We start from the raw sequence: 20,374 nt of genomic DNA, 5'->3' as shown, positions 1-20,374 counted from the left end.
TTGAGAGAGAGAGACATAGAGAGAGGGAACACAAGCAGGGGGTGTGCGAGAGGGAGAAGCAGGCTCCCCACTGAGCAGGAAGCCAGATCCCAGGACCCTGGGACCTGAAGGCAGCCACTTAACCACTGAGCCACCCAGGTACCCCTGTAATTAAAAAATTCTTAAAGTTTTACAAGTGGTGACTCTCAACTTTTGTTTAGTTTCTCTTAGTAAGTATAATACTGGCCTAAGCAATTTCTTTTTTTTTAAAGTAATCTCTACAACCAACATGGGACTTGAACCTAAAACCCTGAGATCAAGAGTCAAATGCTCTACTGCTCTACCGAGTGAGCCAGCCAGGAGCCCAGGTAATTTCTTGGGTGGGAGGGAGGGAGAGAAGGGGGGAGAGAGAGAGAATGAATGAGAGAGAGAGAGAGAGAGAGACCTGGAGAGGAGTTATGCTTGGCTTCCTTATCCGTTTTTCTTGCCATGATTCTCTAAAGGGAACTGTATAAAGAGATTTGTGATTTTCTTGCATTATTATTCAAAGGATCAATAGGATATAGCCATATTTTTTAAAGTGTAGCTTGAGACATTTCTGAAATAAATTCAGTGGAACATAACTAGCCTGTAACAAAACAAAAACTCTGAATACATCACAAGTAGCAACAAAAGTATTGTTTAAATTTTCTTTTAGTCTTGTGTGCATAACGGCTTGTATTTTTTTTTTTTTTTTTAGATTTTATTTATTTATTTGACAGACACAAGTAGGCAGAGAGGCAGGCAGAGAGAGACGCCGAAGCAGGCTCCCTGCTGAGCAGAGAGCCCAATGTGGGGCTCGATCCCAGGACCCTGTTACCATGACCTGAGCAGAAGGCAGAGGCTTTAACCCACTGAGCCACCCAGGTGCCCCTGGCTTATATTTCTGTACCATGAGTCTCCACCAAAAATGTCAGAAAGCCACAGGGCTACTTATAAACAAGGAAAGATTCAGCGTCCACACCAAAACCATTGTTCTTAATGGGATTTTTACCATTTGAGGAATCAAGATACCTTCCATTATGAAACAAAGTCCAATTACAGAAAGATATTTAATTAATTCTGTACTAAGAAACCTTTCAAATACCCTTCATAATAATCTACCTAAACCCAAAGGATTTCATATGTTAGCAAGAATGTAATTTGCTTCACAGTGCGGTAATAAATCAGATTGAGAAGTAATTTATTTCTTACTACAGAAAATCTGAGTATGTATTTTTTTTTTAAAGATTTTATTTTTTATTTATTTATTTGACAGAGAGAGAGAGAGATCACAAGTAGACAGAGAGGGAGGCAGAGAGACAGAGAGGGAAGCAGGCTCCATGCTGAGCAGAGAGCCCGATGTGGGACTCGATCCCAGGACCCTGAGATCATGACCTGAGCCGAAGGCAGCGGCTTAACCCACTGAGCCACCCAGGCGCCCTGAGTATGTATCTTTTTCACACAATTTAAAGGGTTCATCTCAGATAAAGCAAAAAAAAAAAAAAAAAAAAAAAACTAACGTGAAATAAAAAGTAAATGATAAGTATTTCATCTTAGCACAATTTTAGTATGACTTTTCCACATGAACCGAAACCAAATAATCACCTTCGAAAGGCTATAAAAGTCAAGTCTTTAAAAATTTCACCTCTGGTAACGGAAACCATGTATCTCCAGAAAGTTGTATAATCAGATTCAACACCCCAACATACACATTATTTAAACATGTAGTATAAAGACCAATATTTTGTGTCTTTATCATATATGCCTCTGAGACCTTCCATGCTAGTGACCAAGTTTCATAGCAGATATGCTCCAGGGTTAGGACCAGAAGTGTGCTTTGGGGGAGCTGAAGTTGTATCAAGGCACAGCATACATCAACATACTGAATATTCATATCATCTACAAATGGAAGTGTTTCCTGGTAAGCACACTGATATTAATTCGTTGGTTCATGTCCTCTCTGTGTCTCCTGTCCCCTGCACATGACTACACATGCACAGTACACAATGTCCTACACTTGCTGAGATGCTCCCTAGGACCTGGTCAGGTCACTGCCTCCCACCTCAGCTTCCCAGGTCTTCAGTGTGCCACTTTTTATCTGTTCTTGTTTCCTCCCCTTTGGCATGGGAAATTCCTCCAAGCGCTTGAAGACTCAGCTCAGACACCTGAAGGAGGATCCCGACAGGACCACCAAAAAGAAATGAAATCAAGTTCTAATTCTCTGGGTAAGTTTTTGTGGCGGAATATTGAAACTCATGGCTAAAATGAAGTTTAAAAAGATTATCCACAACTACTGGTGGACTAACTCTCCTGACTTGGTAAAATATTTTGGTTTAACTAAGGATCAGCAGTAATATCCACATAATATATGTAATTATAAAACTGAAAACAATGTAAGTTATATATATTAAATAGGACAAGAATGCAAAAGGCTAGATGTTTCTGTATTAATGAACACTTATAGATGTATATTGTGTTGTATTTATTTGGCCTTTGCTATTTTCTTTGGTTCAGCTGACTCTTCAACTGCATCTATAGAGACATCTACAGGGGCACCTGGCTGGCTTTGTCAATGGAATATTCAACTCTTGACCTCAGGGTCATGAGTTCAAGACACACACTGCGAATGGAGCCTACGTAAAAAAAATAACCTACAAAAGCAGAGTAAAATGAATCCCTATATAGTCATCTCCCACTTTCAACAATTACCAACACAGTCATCTAGCTTCACCAACATCACCAACCCTCTACTGAATCGTAAATGGTTTTGAACCTTTGCAATCATTTTGTCCATAATTATCTTATTAGGTATCTCTAAACCATCATTTTAAACATAATTATAATATCTTTATTGCATAAAAATGAATAATCCTCTTAGTATCATTAAATATCTAACTAGTGGTCAATTATAGATGTTTTATATAGTTTGTTCAATTCAGCATCTAAACAATGGCAATAGACTGCATCTATGGGGTGCCTGGGTGGCTCAGTCATTAAGTGTCTGCCTTCGGCTCAGGTCATGACCCCAGGGTGCTGGGATGGCGCCCCACATCAGGCTCCTTGCTTTGCAGGAAGCCTGCTTCTTCCTCTCCCGCTCCCCGTTTGTGTTCCCTCTCTCTCGCTGTGTCTTTGTCAAATAAATACATAAAAAACCTTTAAAAAAAATTTAGGCTGCATCTACTTACTATAACCCTTAAGTCTTTTAAAATCAATTTATGAGATTCCCCTTTATATTGTTCATTGCAAGTTATTGTTTGAAAAAATTGCCAGGTATGTTGTTAAGGTTCCTATGCCTTAAAACAGAGAATCAGGGTTTCATATTAGCAAGATAACTGTTACAATACGGTCTTTCATTCTACTGCTTGTGATGAGTACTATCAAATATAATAAATAAGAAGCTACTATGGCAATGGTTGGGAAAGTTAGTTTACAAAGTATGGCTCACTGCTATCTTTTATTTTTTTTTAAAGATTTTATTTATTTATTTGACAGAGAGAGATCATAAGTAGGCAGAGAGGCAGGCAGAGAGAGTGAGAGGGAAGCAGGCTCCCTGCCAAGCAGAGAGCCTGATGTGGGACTCGATCCCAGGATCCCAGGACCCTGAGATCATGACCTGAGCCGAAGGCAGCGGCTTAAACCACTGAGCCACCCAGGCGCCTGACTCACTGCTATCTTAAACTCCATAGCCATTAAAAGGATGACATCCACAGAGAAGAAACAAACATTTGCAAGAACTTCATTTTTCTGTTATGCAAGGACATGCACACCAAGACCCTTGGAGAACAGTGAAAAAAAAATTCCAAATATTAAATCCAAGCGGTAACTGTATTAGAAGTTAATTTCATAATAGTTCTTAGTAATAACGTAAATATTTTGAAAGTTATCTGACTTTTAGATAGTTCAGATCTCCATACTGATGTTCTAGCCCACTGGTACAAATGTTCCACTTCAAGAAGACTGAATCGTTTGTGATTAAATGTAGGTAAGCTTCACCTAATAATCATGAACACACATGCAAGGCGAACACATGGGACAAAGTGGTATTTGCCGTTCTAAAACTCCTCTGACCCTCATTACATATGAAAGTAGTAACCTAAGTTTTACTCCTAAAGCACTTTAAAATGCACTATTAAACATGTCACAGTGTTCAGTGATGTAAATAAATCATTAAAAACCTTCAGACCTTTCTGTAGCCTGAACACAAAGCCAAACGCAATACTTCTATTTTAATTCCCAGGAAGTTTTTCTCAGTTGCTATAGGAACACAGCTATCATGTTAGAAAAGGAAAAAAAAAACAAAAAAAAAAAACCCAGCCCCAGAGGAGTGTGCTCGCACCACCTACCATAGACCTGGGCTTGCTGACGGCCACCAGACTAGTGAGGAAGTCTTCATCGTGCAGCTGGCTGAAAACATGGGCGTCATAGGCTACCATGATGGAGATTTCTTCCATCATCTTGCCAGCTGGCCTTTCCACAGCACCAGCTGCTGCCCCAGCTCCAGACCAGACTATCCAAGGAAAAATCCTGCCGCAGCTCAGTGCCAATGCCCACACCCACCTGAGTTTGAGGGGGCGGAGTATCAAAAATCCAGGAGGGAAAAAAGAAAAGGGGGGAAAAAAAAAAGAAACGCAGCTGCTATCCCAGGCTCGTTTGGTAATTCACCTCCAGTAGAAAACTAAGGCAGGTCTCTTATCTGTGGAGGAAGTATACAATATAAACACCTTCTGCATTCTTAACACAGCAGCTGGAAAGTTCGGTTTGGGGAAATCTTCTTTCAGCTTCAAAAAGAGAAATAAAGAGAAGTTTTCTAACTGGAAATATCCTATAGCAAAACCAAATAAAACTTGAAAACAAAGGCCCCCAAACTGATTTGTTATGTTCTTGGTAATTAGAAACTTTTAAAGTTTGTCTTCTTACTTCAGTATCATTTATGTCAAGATGATTCTTCTTGGAGAAGTGGATTTTCTCATGCCTTATTTTTTCACATTCATAGAAAATAAATAGATGGCAACCTTTAGTTTTTCAGAATTTCTAGAATTCTTGGTGTGGTTAAGAATTATCTCCTGAAGTATGAAAAAAAGAGATTCTTTTTCACCTCTGATTATTTCTGTTAAAACAAAAAAAGTACCAAAATATAAAAATGAAACAGGGACTGCAATTAATTGTCATTTCCCCTTCTCCCACGAAAAAACACACAAATATTTTAAATAAAATTCTTGATTTTGTTTGTTTTCTGTTGTTATTCAGAAAGCAACACAAAAGTCTCACTTCTAAGTTTATGGTTTTTCTCCCATAGATAAAAGTTCTCCTCTTTTTTTTTTTTAACTTAAGAGGTTTCTTTTAATTACCCATTTTAGCAGATAGTCATGAACTGGTGCTGTCTCAGCCACCAGAAGTGTTTCACAGTTGGGAGACCATATATGAATCTCAATATGCACTACGAAAAATTTTAAGGCTGCCCGTAATCATCATTACAAGGTTGCCTAAATTACCAGGAAATATAATGTCTACTAATTCCACGGGAAAAGTATTAAGCAAATAAAAAAGGGGAGAACAAATGAAGCTCCTCCAAAAGTTATTTTTCCAAAATTTCCAATTAAGCTATTATCTTCTCTGCTTTTTATAGATTCTGACACTGCAGAATCTATAGCATTTGTTAGAATTAGAAATCAATTTGGCAATGTTTGTCTATAATCAAATACAGATAACTGGTTGGAATTTTTAGCCCTAATTACCAATAGCATTGTTATGTTGTTTAATTGTGTGCTTTTTAAAAGATAAAACTTAGAAGGAGATTCATGGTGTCTATTTTCCCTTAATTTCCTGAAGTATCTTCACCTAGGTTAACATGATTACTTAAAGAGCACCTTGTTCCATTTAAATATGATAAGGGGAGTTTTGCAATTGATACAGCAGTCTAGATTAAACACACACACACACACACACACACCCCGAAGGAGAAAATCACCTGATGGCTAGGAAACAGAAGTAAGTCTAATAGCTTATTTTAACAGAAATGCAATACTTTCAATAAATCTTCAAGATTAAAACAGCTTGAAACTGGGCTTGACCCTCGTGGGAGCCAGTAAAGCATTTTTACTTCATTTTTTGCTACAATGCAGCTTTGTCTCTTATGCTTTATTTCTGTAGAAAAGTTTCCCAGTATATTTATCTAAACGCTGACTAACCAGGTAAAAATTAAACGGTAATCAAGAGACAAGGTTTCATAAAGCATCCAGGTAGTTCCTACCTTTTAAAGTCCTTTTTATCTTTGCAGAGGTACTGTAAAAGATATTGTGACCCTCTTCATGCACACACTAGCGCCAGAAGGTTTCGGGTTTACCTTGCAGCACCATTTTCTGGATGGGAAAGCAATTCCTCTTGCTTTCATGTTTTTCTTTGCTGTGGTGACTCAGTGCTTCTACCCTGATACCTGAATAAGGCGCACTGACAAAGACACCTGTTGTGGAAGGTAAAGAAACTACTTCCCAGAATGCCTTACTCCCCGCTGGCAAGCGCCCAGGGGCAAACAAGAATTATAAACCGCATTGGAGCAGTTGCCTATGCACCCCGGGAGAGCAATTCAGAGAAACAATGGGTAATCTCCTTGGTTAAGAAGAACACTCATAACCCAAGGAAAAAAAGGACCAGAAAAACAACATCAAACAGTTTAGGTGCTGTGTATTAAACTCATAAAATATTTAGGGATCAGGGCTTTTAAGAGTGCAAAACAATTTTAGGAACATAATCTAAAGATTTTTTGATACAAAGATTTTAAAGATACTTTAAAAATTACATAAACAGAGGCTGATGACTTTAAATATATCAGTCCTTTCAGAATTCCACACAGGTTCTCAGGTAAACAGTCGGGTATTTTTTTAAGCTTCTGATTTATTACCTACAAAAGACCATTCTAATTAGCCACAGTCACTAGCACTATTAATAGCGTTTCATTTCTAAATCTAAGAGATCCTCTATCAAAGCCAGAATGCATGCATCTTCTAAAGCAGGGGTTCCCTAAGTTAGACTTGTACGCTTTATTTCTGTCACCCTTACCATGGTTCTCCACACTTGGACTCTCAGAGTCTGGGCAGGAAAAATCCCAGTGTTTCTTTTCTCTTACAATGAAATGTATACTTGTGGTCCCAACAAAAAGCATACTTTTTGAAAACTAATGATCTGTTTAAAAACCTGTCTTGGAACTGGCCTTTTTTCTTCTTAAGACCTTTTCTCCCCGCCCTGAACCCTCCCTGTTAGAGTCAAGTTTACAAACAGTCCTCTACTCCCTTGCAAGGCATCTTTCTTATTCTTTTGGCCTTTTCCCCTGTTAACTGATCCCATGGATCTCCCAGCCTTGTTTCCACTTGAGTCTCTGCAGTCCTCTCCTTCGCACCCCGAAGCAACTCTGCAAAAAGCCGGGGGTGGGGGGGGTGGGAATTACCTGAGATCAAGGCGGGTAGCAGCACTTGCTGCTAAAATGTACCAGGAGGGAACTGTACATCCAACTGCCAGCAGGAAACAGGGCGTCAGTGGGAACCAATAGACGGTGGCCAGTTCAAGCAGGAACTAGCTAGCTGTCTGTCCCAGGGCAAGTCATTCAACCTCCCGAGGTTTCAGTTTCCTCATGGTCATGTAAATTGAGAGGGATGGACTAGATCTGAGGTTTTCACGTGCGCTCAGACACAGTCCAAATAAGTATCCAGTTTCCTTCCACTAAACAGGCTTACTGGGGGATTTGAAGGTGGAAATACCTTTTTCATCTTCATGAGAATAAAAAACAAAGGGTAACAGTAATCCCAGATGTTAAGAAAGTCGGGGTTACTAGAATGCGTCCCAACAAAGGCAGTCTACTTTGTACCCTACTTTGGATTTTCTAATGTGAACTTTTTGCCTCTGAAGAGGATTCCGTGATACTTTTTATTGATTATTCTTTAGTCTTTGCAGTTTAGAGGCCAACCTGGCTACAAAATAATTTGTAAAAACCTCTCCAGATCTCATTAATAAGAACATTCTGGTGAACAAAATATCTTTAATGATTTTTTGTAAGTGTCATTTTAACACTTTACATAGTATGACTTTATTCTGGTAGGTGATTTTGTTCTACAATCATTCTTCTGGGATTATTACTTTTTTTTTTTTTTAAAGATTTTTTTTTATTTATTTATTTGACAGAGAGAGAGATCACAAGTAGGCAGAGAGGCAGGCAGAGAGAGAGAGGAGGAAGCAGTCTCCCTGCAGAGCAGAGAGCCCGATGCGGGGCTCGATCCCAGGACCCCGAGACCATGACCTGAGCCGAAGGCAGCGGCCCAATCCACTGAGCCACCCAGGCGCCCCGGATTATTACTTTTTAACAACAACATACCTGGGTCACTCTGAGTATGAGGCTAGTAAACCATGCCCGGCCTTCAGAGAACATCTGTTCTCACAAATGCAGGTACAGCCAAAATGAAAAAGAAAATCAAGAAAAACCTGAATAAGATATGAACATTTTCTAATTTCTGTGTTCTCCCCAAATGCAGCAAAGCAAAGTAGCTTTTATGGGGGACAGGGGTATTCAAATCAAAGGTGAAAATATGTGAGAAACGGAAGGCCCCAAGAGTGGCTGCAAAGACCCTTTTCCCCATGCCTCAGGTTCTGCTAGTTGAACTTCTCACAACAGCCATAAGGTCAGGGCGAGACAGAAAGGAGGAGAAAAGTTCCAGGGCAGAAATGTGGTCTCAAGGGCAGAGGGTCTTCTGCACCCTCCCCCCAAGCGCAGGTGGAGCCTTCTAGACGCCCTCTTTCCCTCCTGGGTGGTGCTTGTCTCTCGGTTCCTCAATCAGTCAAGATCAACATTCACCAAGTGTACGTGACTCAGTTTTAAGAGACCTTCACAAGTATTCATGGTATTGACATAAACAACTGGGAGAAAGATAAAATTCTACAAGTACTTTCTCAGTCACAGAAAACCAGTATTCCAAGTAGGTTTCCCACTTAGGAGTGCACATTATGAAACCCAAGTGCTCTATGTGGGGGAACAAAAGATAAAAGGAGAATGAGAAGTCACAGAAGTATCAAGAGAGGAAAGCTTTTCAGGATATTTTGGATTTCAGAGTAGTCCAGTGACACATACTGAGTTTTTACAAAGGGAAAAGATCAAAGAGTAAAAGATAAATAAGCAAAATCTTAGTTTTCTTTTAAAAAAATCATGCAAAGGTAAGTAAAGAAAACCATTATTCTTGTGTCAAACTCTAGCCATTCAGCTCATTATCTTTCCTATCTTTCCCCGCAATTGCTAGGCAAATTCAAAACCCCAGAAATCACAGATTCTTAAGGTAAAAAAACAACAGCAATGACAGAAAAACCCCAGAGTTAAAGAAAAGAAAAACCAGTGGAGCCTAAAATACTTGCCTAACAGCTGTACTGGGTATCTTACTTCCTCACTACAAAGAATGTGGGTGAGGGAGAGTCCACACCATGAGTCTGCAACTCTCTTACAATCAGCTTTTTACCTCATTTGTAACTCTAAAATCCACAGCCAACTGTTAAAAACAAGACAACAGGGCCAAAATGGAGTCACTTTTGTGAAGCCCCATGTTACCAGAGGCTTCATCACGGCGTTGGCTCTCCCTGAAATGGAATCTTAAACCAGTCATTCAGAAGTCGCCTGATCAGCACTAGTTGGGTAATCTGCCTGACAGACCCCTTTGAAATAATCAACCTGCTTTTTGGCCTGCTGTAACTTTGTTCCTGCTCCCTTTTGCCTATGAAAGTCTCTTCTCTGGTACAGCTCCTCAGAGCTCCTTCCTATCTGCTAGATTGGGACTTGCTGCCCAAGTGATGAATCATTGGATAAAGTCAACAAGATCTTCAAAATTTACTTAGTTGAATTTTGTTTTTTAACACAATGCGTTTCCTTAAACTTTACCTAACCAAAAATAAGTGCTTCCAGTGTTGTAAGCATTCACTGATATTTGCTGAGGATGGTTTCAGACACATTTAAAAATATGAGCAATGCTTCGTCTTGTCTCATTTGAAGCAGAATACACAACTCACTTGTAATTACAAATACCTTTACTTTAAGTTTTAAAGCATTCCAATAATTTTTAAAATTTAAAATGTGTTTTAAATTTTTAAAAAGTTTTACTAACAACCAAATCAAACCATTCCACAAGGATAATATTTTAGATTTTTTTTTTTTTTAACCAAGATCAGAAGGCAGTTTCAGTTTTAGGGAATGGCAAAAAAGTGTGAGCTAGATTTATTTACATATTCATTTGTTTCAAGTTCTTCCTGCAGGGCTGGTGCCCTCCTGGATAAGCCCCTTTCCAGTGTGCCCTCAGGTCCCCCCAGGAGGTCACATACAGACAGCTGACAGCGGTGGACTCTATGGTCACCAGGGGGAGGTGAGTGGGGAGGTGGGTTGAATGGGTGATGGGGATTAAGGAGACACCGGGTGATAGATGGAAGTGCTGAATTGCTATATTGTACACCTGAAACTAATATTACAGTTAACAAGAATTTAAAAACAAAAAATAACAACAACAAACCAACTTGAGGAATATGATGCTATGTGAATTATATCTCAAAAACTCAACAGCATTTGCTAAATGCTTGTAATGTGCATGGGGGTGATGGGGGCTTACAAAATTTTCAATACAGTAACATATAATCTAGTTATAATAATGAGTAATAGGGACACTTAGGTGGCTCAGTTAGTTAAGTGTCCAACTCTCTTTTTTTTTTAAGATTTTATTTATTCATTTGACTGACAGAGATCACAAGTAGGCGGAGAGACAGGCAGAGAGGAGGAAGCAGGCTCCTGGCTGAGCAGAGAGCCCCATGTAGGGCTCAATCCTAGGACCCTGGGACCATGACCTGAGCCCAAGGCAGAGCCTTTAACCCACTGAGCCACCAGGAGCCCCATAAGCATCCAACTCTTGATCTCATTTCAGATCTTGATCTCAAGGTCATGAATTCAAGTCCCACAATGGGCTCCACACTTAAAACACACACACAAACATGCAATAATAACTAATATATCCTTTAAAAATCTTTTATAATAATAATGGGAACTAACATGTAGCAAGCATTCACTGTGTCCTAGACATAGAATCTCATTTAATCTTCACAATAACTCAATGAACTAGGAACTCTAATTTTCCCTTTTTCTTCACTAAAATATGGAGAAGTGTAGTGATTTGACTCAGTTATCACAATTAGAAATGGAGCTGATAAGATCAAAAAATCAGTGTATCTGGCTCCAAAGTGCATGCCCTTCATCACTAAAGGACAATAAGGGAAGTGAGCAAACATAAACTGAGAATCAGCCATGTGCCAGACTCTACTGATTTTCAAATACCAGTATTTCCTCCCTGCCACCAAAGACAACAATACACTATGTTTGTCAAGTAATGCAATCACTAGTGACTTTAAGACTGTAATATTATGAAGTCTCTGCATACAGGAAAGCCTTCGTGGAAAGACGGATTAGATTTGGATAGGCAAAGTGAAATAATTTTTTACAGAGAAAATAAACTGGTCACAATGAGGAGCTGATACTGGTGGGGTACAGTAGGAGATAAGGTTTCAAAGGCAGATTTGAATTGGCCTGTGGTAGGTTTCAAATGTCAGGTCAACAAATTTGGAAAACGGTGTATAGGCCAAGGGCAGTCATTGAAGACCATGAAGTTTTTGCCTTTCGGGCCTCTATTTTTGTCATCAGGGGAAGGACCTATAGTATAATGGTTAACACATGGGCTTCAGAGTTCAGAATAACTTGGGGTAACATCTAGCTCTGTGACCATAAGCAAATTACATAGGCTGTCTTACTCTTGGTTTTGGCATCCATACGGTAAGAAAATAATAACAATGCTGTTACTATGAGTGATAATGAGATAATGCACATAAAATCCCTTAGTAAGCTGCCTGGCTCTAGAAAGCATTTGGTTAATGTTGCTGTTATTTGCTGTTATTATCAATATTAATAAAAATGATGTCTGCAGGGACAAGATCGTTTGCTAAACACCAAAGAGAAGATGGAATTATAACTTTCAAGAACTGAGGGAGGATTGGGGGGGAGTAGCTCAGGATCCGAGAACACAACGTCTCCATTTTCTAGTTCCTTATCCAATTAATAAAAATCCAGGAGAAAGAGATAGATGATGTCACACAACTCCAACCTTCCACCAGCTTTCCCTAAGCAATTAAATGTTTTTAGATGTTGCTGTATTTGGGAGCAGGTTGGTAATTTACATGTGTCATTCTGTCAGAAATCATTGAGACAGGTTAGAGGACTTGAAAGGTTGATAATTTGTGTGTGTTTACGTGTGTGTGGAGTCTCCTGTACTTTCGTCGCCCTCTCCAGTTTCCTGATGACAATGCAGACAGAGTTTAATCGATTACCTCTTATTAAATTAAGCAATTGTGACAAGAACAGGGAACAAAGACGGCATTTGTTGTATACCGATATTCATCTGTTGTAACCTGATCAACAAAACACTGTTACTATGGGCAAACATGTGGAAATACATAATCCTTCTTTATAATTGTATTATAACAAGATTTTCCATTGTTCATTGGTATCTTAGAGTTAAAAGAAGTATCCTATACAATGGTTTAGAGTAACAGCTTATCTGGAAGCTGAAACTTAATTCATTTCATTTCAAAGAGATCAGCTGAGTTTGATGAGAAGTGAAGGGGGAGGGGAAGAGAGAAGTAACACATTATTTAACATCTACTGTGTTGGGATGGAGCTTTAACTACACTCTCCTAATTTTTACAACAATACTGTGAAGCGGGTTTTATTATCCATTTTACAGAAGAGTAAACCACTGCCCTACAGGTTTAAGTAATTTAAGGTCACACTGCTAGCAAATGAGAGCCATGGTTAAAATTGAAATATGTGAGGGGCGCCTGGGTGGCTCAGTGGGTTAAGCCGCTGCCTTCGGCTCAGGTCATGATCTCAGGGTCCTGGGATCGAGTCCCACATCAGGCTCTCTGCTCGGCAGCGAGCCTGCTTCCCTCTCTCTCTCTCTGCCTGCCTCTCTATCTACTTGTGGTCTCTCTCTGTCAAATAAATAAATAAATAAAATCTTTAAAAAAATAAATAAAATAAAATTGAAATATGTGATTAAAAAGGCTGTGTGTCCCCTGACTCCCAACAGGTTCATCATAAGATGAATTCGAGAGAAGACAGTAAACTCAAATTCAAGATCCTGAAATAGAAGCTTTACAATTTCCAAAGCTGGACTTTGTATCTCTCTTCTTTTAGTATTTTGCTTTTAAATTTCTTTAAGCAAGCTCTGTGCTCAACATGGGGCTCGAACTCAGGACCCTGAGATCAAGGGTCACATGTTCCACCCACTAAGACAGCCAGACATCCCCCTCTAAGTTTTTTCTTTTTAATATTGTATTATTGTATATTCAAAATACGAACTAAAAACTCATTTTGCATCTAAGAGTATTACTTTTAAGGCATTTGCAAATGTAAAACTGAGGCCAACTACTGACAAGTATAATGCACATATTAACCATCTACTACAGAAGAAAATATGGTGTGGACTGAAGCAGCATTCCTTGAATGACTTGTCAACAGCAGCTTCTCCACTGTTAAAAACTGGCTTTTTTTTTTTTTCCTTTTCAGCATAACAGTGTTCATTGTTTTTGTACCACACCCAGTGCTCCATGTAACACATGCCCTCACTAATACCTACCACCTTGTTCCCCCAACCTCCCACCCCCCCCCCCCGCCCCTTCTAGACCCTCAGGTTTTTCTTTTTTGCTTTAAGAACAAGAATGAATTGTTTAATGGGTTAATAGAAAAATAATAAAAAGGCTTTAATTGTTTTTTAACAGTGTTTAACAGTTGTCTTACTAAGAGTGATAGCAATTTCATTCACTTCAATAAGAATTTATTTATATATTTTTTATTTTATATTATATTTTATTTATGTTATATTTTAATATATTTATATTTATATTTTAAATAAATATATTTAATATTAAAACACATATTTCATTTAAATATTTATATTTGAATATTAAATATTAAAATATTTGATTTTGAATATTAAGTATTAAAATATTTAATATTTGAATATTGTATATTTATATGTTTTATTTATATTTTATTTTATGTTTTATAATATATATAATATGTTATTTTTATTTTTTTAAGATTTTATTTTTAAGTAATCTCTACACCCAATGTGAGGCTTGAACTTACAATCCTGTTATCAAGAGTCATATGCTCTACCTACCAAGCCAGGCTGGTGACCCAAGAATGTATTTTTTATGTCCGATCTAAAATATTTTCCCAAAAAGTGTCATTTCCGATTTAAGCACTGTCATAAAGTATAATCATAAAGTGTATCTCTCCAATATCATGATTTTTATTTTTTATCTAAAAACAGCTAACTTCCTTATGTGTTAGTCATCAGAGACAGCAGGAAGTTAAGGGAGAATATGAGCACCCACATAGCTGCCCAAGGGTTTACTTTCAGTCACGAATTGTAAGGACCACCTTTAGGCTTAAGGACATACATAGTCCACGATGCATCCTTATTTAAAAATGTCCCTTCGGTGGCTCTGTGGGTTGAACATCCCACTCTTGGTTTCCACTCGGGTCATGATCTCAGGGCTGTGAGACTGAGTCTCATGTCAGGCTCCACACTCAGTGTGGAATCTGCTGGAGATTCTCTCCTTCTCTTTCCCCCTCTGCTATTCCCCCCACACTGGCTTGCCTGCTCACTCCTGCACACTCTCTTTCTGTCAAATGACTAAATGAGTGAATGAATGAATGAATGAATGAATGAATCAATCAATCAATAATCTTAAAAAAAAAGAAATTCCTTTTGAGGGGCACCTGGATGGCTCAGTCAGTGATGTGAGTGACCCTTAATACTGGGGTTGTGAAATCAAGACCCCCATGGATGGTCAAGGTTACTTGAAAATCAAATCTTAAAAAAAAAAAAATGCCCATCTGGGACAACTTAGCATGCATTTGTTGAGAATTTTAAGCATGCAACATAATATGAGATTATGATTTATAATGCTAACTGACCACACTGGGACCACAGCAACGTACATATGTTGGCAAATCTGTATAAATGATTAGACTGCAAAGCTGAATACAAACATGTATTAAATATTGATTTGTAGGTAATTTTAATTTATGTAAATATAAAGCCTTTTGCTTCTCCTAATGGCCACCTAGTTGTTTGACACTTTACTGCTTACTAGTATCTGTACTCCAAAGAGTACAGCAGGGAATGAAGGAAAACTCTAACTAGTAGATGTTATTTCTAATCATCTCTGTCAAATGACTACACTAGTCATTTTTTACACAAAAACTAAGAGCTAAAATAAATAAAAGGTTCATTATTTGAAAATTTCCGTATTGGGACGCCTGGGTGGCTCAGTTGGTCGGACGACTGCCTTCGGCTCAGGTCATGATCCCGGACTTCCAGGATCGATTCCGGCATCGGACTCCCAGCTCCACAGGGAGTCTGCTTCTCCCTCTGACCTTCTCCTTGCTCGTGCTCTCTCTCACTGTCTCTCTCTCTCAAATAAATAAATAAATAAATATTTAAAAAAAAAAAAAGAAAATTTCCGTATTTAAAAATTAAGTGTTTTTTCCCATACTTTCTATTTTCTTCTTCTTTTTTTTTTTTAAGATTTTATTTATTTGACAGACAGAGATTACAAGTAGGTAGAGAGGCAGGCAGAGACAGAAAGAGGGAGAAGCAGGCTCTCCGCTGAGCAGAGAGCCCAACGCGGGGCTCGATCCCAGGACCCTGGGATCATGACCTTTGCCAAAGGCAGACTCCCAATGCCTGAGCCACCCAGGGGCCCCACATCTCTTTTGTCCTGGGGCGCCTGGGTGGCTCAGTGGGTTAAGGCCTCTGCCTTTCACTCAGATCGTGATCCCAGGGTCCTGGGATCGAGCCCCACATCGGGCTCTCTGCTTGGCGGGGGGCCTGCTTCCTCCTCTCTCTCTCTCTGCCTGCCTCTCTCCCTACTTGTGATCTCTATCTGTCAAATAAATAAATAAAATCTTTAAAAAAAAATAAAAATAAAAGATTATTTTTGTCCTAAACTATTCAATTCTTTAGCACATCATGTACTTAAATGAGATAAATACTAAGTATACACCTTTATATATTTAACTTAATTCCAGTTATTCTACATTGTTCTCTCTAACAAGGGTTGACAATATAAATGAGATAGGAACACAGTACATGATCTTACAGATGGCACTTTATAAATGAGTCCTATATTAGCTGACTGTAGATAACTGTTTTATTATAGTTGCTGTATGTAGCAGTAATTCAATATTGGTAGGGGGGAAAAACCTTTTATTTTATGTTAGGGTAATATCTTAATGAAGATATTCCATTAAAAAAAACCCACTGATATGTATAGGGCAATTAACCATTGTGCAAGATGATATCCCAGGAGTTCTTTCCTGTGAAATAAAATAGCTATAAATTTGTCCAAAGCCTCCATAAGAAAAACCTGCGAAGCAGCCATTTTGTAAAGGAGCTTCATTCCAAGACAAAAGTTCTCTTTGAAATCATACACCATTTCTCTTTAATGCATACTGCCTTAGTACTAGTAATAGAAATTTCCTGTGTTCTTTTTATTATTAATATATTTGTAAAAGTGGTCTTTAACTTTACAACACCACAGAATACAAAGAAAGCGGTAAACAAATTTACTGATATTTCGTCTTTACCCCAAGGCAGTTGAACAGAAGCAAAGGGAAGGAAATGGGTCTGAGATCTGGATAATAACCAAACTCTGTATATGCCAGAGTGGGAAGGCTTAAACCTCCGGGAAGTGGACACACTGAAGCTAAGTGACAGGAGTCTAATGACCTTGCACTATGACAGCACCACTTCCCACCCCAAAGCCCTTAGCATAGATGACTCTTCTGAGATTCTTCTGGGTCAAATAACCAAAAAATAAAACCATTATAGGCAATATTATCTCTACTTCCCTCTCCTAAAACCCTAAAATAGTTCTTCTAAAAAGAAAATAGCTTGCTTAGCATTACAAAAAGGTATTGTAGATATCTGTATCCAATGATTAGAAACTACTTCTTTACCCAGCATGTAACACTGACAAGGTGTTATGTTGACAAAAGTAACTAAAGCAAATGATGAACATGCAACAATGTTACTAAGAGGATGAAGGGAAATAAGAGCAATGTTTACATTAACTATATTGTGTCTTTTGTTTTGTTTTTACTACAAAAGCCCATATATAGATTACAAAAAAGGTGCAGAAATCAGAAGAAACTCAAAGTGAAACAACTTCCTCTTGGTTTTAATGGTCAATAAAGAAATACATAAATTTAAGGTAAGTAGGCTTTACAAGACCAGTGCTCTAACCCCTGAGCTATAGGGCCTCGTAGATAAGTAGGCTTTAAAGCCTTTACTAGATATAGGCTTATTAGTTATTTTGGCAGTTGCTAAGCAACATTCTCCTCTGTAGGGCTAAAGCACATGCAATTAACAGGTTTTCAGAAAAAAGATAAATTAAATACAAAATTAGGGAATAGTATTTGAAAAGCAAAAAAGGAAAAAGTATTAACTTGCTAATCAGATTGTAACAAAGATTTAGTGACCTCTGTATTAATGGCTAAACATTTTGTTTTCCACTGGCACCAAACATTAACATTTTAACTTTATTTAAATGGTGATCATTATACTCACCTCTACACTCAACAGCCTAATTATTTTGAGTATGTCAAATTAAATCAGACCAGTATGCTCCAGTTACTACTACTAACAGTGATCTCGGTAGCCTTCCCTGCCAGTATTTTCCTCAAATCCCCAGTTTCAGAGTAGTCACAGCCCTGGTTTGTATTTTTTCAAAAATTTATCTTACTGTGACATGAAATTAGTATATGTGCTGCCGAAGCGAGCACACTGTGACATGAAATTAGTAAAGCTACAGCCTCATGATGCTGCTTCAGCTACCAGATCCGTGAAAAACTTGTTCTTTAACGTGAATATTTTGTTTTTAATTTTAAGTAGGCTCCAGGCCCGATGTGGGACTCGAACACACAACCCTGAGATTAAGAGTCGCATGCTCAAGATGCCTGGGTGGTGCAGTCAGTTAAGCACCAGACACTTGGTTTCAGCTCAGATCGTGATCTCAGAGTCTTGAGATCAAGCCCAGCATCGGGCTCCACACTCAGCACTGAGTCTGTTTCAGATTCTCTCTTCCCTCTCCCTCTGGCCCTCCTGCTTGTGTTCTCTCTCTCTCTCTCTCTCAAATAAATCTTTAAAAAAAAGGAAAAAGAAAAAAAGAGACACATGCTCTACCCACTGAGCCAGCCAGGCACCCCTGATGTGTACATTTTGTAACAACTCTTTCTACAGATCTTACTACATCAACTCAGAGACTAATGAGGAATACCCTTTAATTCATTGGGTATAATAATGGAAACTTTTTATTTATTTATTTATTTATTTATTTTTAAAGATTTTATTTATTTATTTGACAGCGAGAGAGAGATCACAAGTAGGCAGAGAGGCAGGCAGAGAGAGAGGAGGAAGCAGGCTCCCCGCGGAGCAGAGAGCCCGATGCGGGGCTCGATCCCAGGACCCTGAGATCATGACCTGAGCCGAAGGCAGCGGCTTAATCCACTGAGCCACCCAGGCGCCCCTGGAAACTTTTTTTAAAAGGAAAAAGGCAAATAACCAAATGGAAAATTACTGTAGAATTTTAACTGTTGTGGGGGAAACAAACAGTAGGAAATGGAAGCCAATTCTATCATTTTGAGGACTCAAGGGAAAATTTCCCTCCCTATTGCTGTACTTTTCCCCTTCCTCATTTTAAATATTATGTTGTGAATTCTGTAAATGGTGGAGGGCCATGACTGCCAAGCCCCTTGTTCACAAAATCAATTTCTCCCTGAATTTTTTTAGTCTACACCAAGCAAGCTCGATGCAGAGGCTCGTGAGAGTCCGCTTTCTCAAATGAGCTAAGGAAAAGAACTTACAAAAGTGAAGTGTCTTGTGTCTGGGTTGCAATCATGCCTTGTATGGGTTCTACAAACAAACACCTGTGAGCTTAGAAAGGCAGCTTCTTATTTTATTTTAAAAGAACATTTTGGACTAAATGATTGGTAGACTTCACTTCAGTTTAAGGCCCATAACTCCACCTTGAAGCATACTATTATAAAGAGTTATAATCTATTAAGTATTACTCCATCTCTAAATCTGCCTAGACAGGACCCTTAATACTAGTCAGTAGGATCTTTGAGTGCTTTCTCATTTTGTTTTCCAGAGTTTGCCTCAGACCAAACTCAAGAATCTACCGTGAAAATCTAATTGTCCAGACAAGAGTAAAAGGCCAAGAAAAATGCCAAAAGTCAGCAAGTAGTTTGTAATGATATGCATTGGCTAAGATGTGAATTTTAATGACCTCTATTTTGTTTTCAACAGCTAGCAGAATTATACATGAGCAGACACTCCAAACTGTAGGACTCTCTATTGAGTCATATATAGAAAAATGTCTTAAACATGGCATTGTTAACAATTGGGGATGAGTAACTTTTCTTGTAGAAAGCTGCCCTGTAAATTTTAAGATGTTTTGTGCCATCACTGGCCTCTACACATGAGATATTAGTAGTACCCATCCCCCAAGGTAGTGGCAACTCTAAATTTTTTAGACTTTGCCAAATGTCCCCAAGGGGTGGTGGGGGTGTGGGGTAACTACCCTGGAATGAGAACTATGAATATAGATCTATATCTCTAAACTAAAATTATGGAAAGGGTTTTTTTTTTAAGATTTTTTTTTTTTTTTAATTTGACGGAGAGAGACACACAGTAAGAGAGGAAACACAAGCAGGGGGAGAGGGAGAAGGAGAAGCAGACTCCCTACTGAGCAGGGAGCCCGATGCAGGGCTTAATCCCAGGACCCTGGGATCATGACCTGAGCCAAAGGCAGATGCTTAATGACTGAGCCACCCAGGCACCTCGGAAAGGAGTTATTTTTAACCCCAAATTGACCTCCAATCATTAGACTTTTTAAAATAATTTCTATGATTTCAGGACCTACTGATATTCTCAAACCCTATTGAAAATTACCAATAAGTGAGTCATTCATTAATATCTATGGAGAACTTTCTTTCACTTTGACTCTGTGAGATTTTTGCCTCATGAATTACAACTAGAACATTTACATATTCTTGTTTTTTTAGTTTTAGTGAAGTACAATTGACCAAAAAACTGGATGTATTTAAGGTACATAACTTGATGTTTTGATATTAAGTATTTCTGAAATTAGAAAGATCACAGTGACTTCCTGACAAACTACTTGTGGTGTCTCATTGTTATAGACATTGTTTATATATCAGTATTAATTACTTATATGTTCG

At 38.5% G+C, this 20,374-nt stretch overlaps 1 protein-coding gene across 8 annotated transcripts in view; it reads right to left on the bottom strand.

Annotated features, from left to right (window-relative positions):
• RABGAP1L (RAB GTPase activating protein 1 like) overlaps window positions 1-20,374 on the bottom strand; it is a 762,787-nt gene that overhangs the window by 97,200 nt on the left and 645,213 nt on the right. For 2 of the 8 annotated variants that reach the window (XM_045983139.1, XM_045983142.1), the window contains exons 1-2: window positions 6,251-6,404; window positions 4,344-5,107 (exon numbers count right to left, since the gene is read on the bottom strand). The exons of 5 other annotated variants lie outside the window; for them this stretch is intronic. In XM_045983139.1, the coding sequence (XP_045839095.1) occupies window positions 4,344-4,454 (111 nt within the window). In that variant the 5' untranslated portion in view covers window positions 4,455-5,107; window positions 6,251-6,404. Of the gene's footprint in view, window positions 1-4,343; window positions 5,108-6,250; window positions 6,405-7,441; window positions 7,461-20,374 lie in introns of those variants that run through there. One more of the 8 variants, XM_045983140.1, reaches the window with a different exon arrangement.

The sequence above is a fragment of the Meles meles genome, chromosome 17 (genome assembly GCF_922984935.1).
Source record: "Meles meles chromosome 17, mMelMel3.1 paternal haplotype, whole genome shotgun sequence".
NCBI classification, from domain to species: Eukaryota; Metazoa; Chordata; class Mammalia; order Carnivora; family Mustelidae; genus Meles; species Meles meles.
The sequence above is the reverse complement of the archived record's forward strand: the minus strand, read 5'-3'. Positions and strand labels throughout refer to the sequence as shown.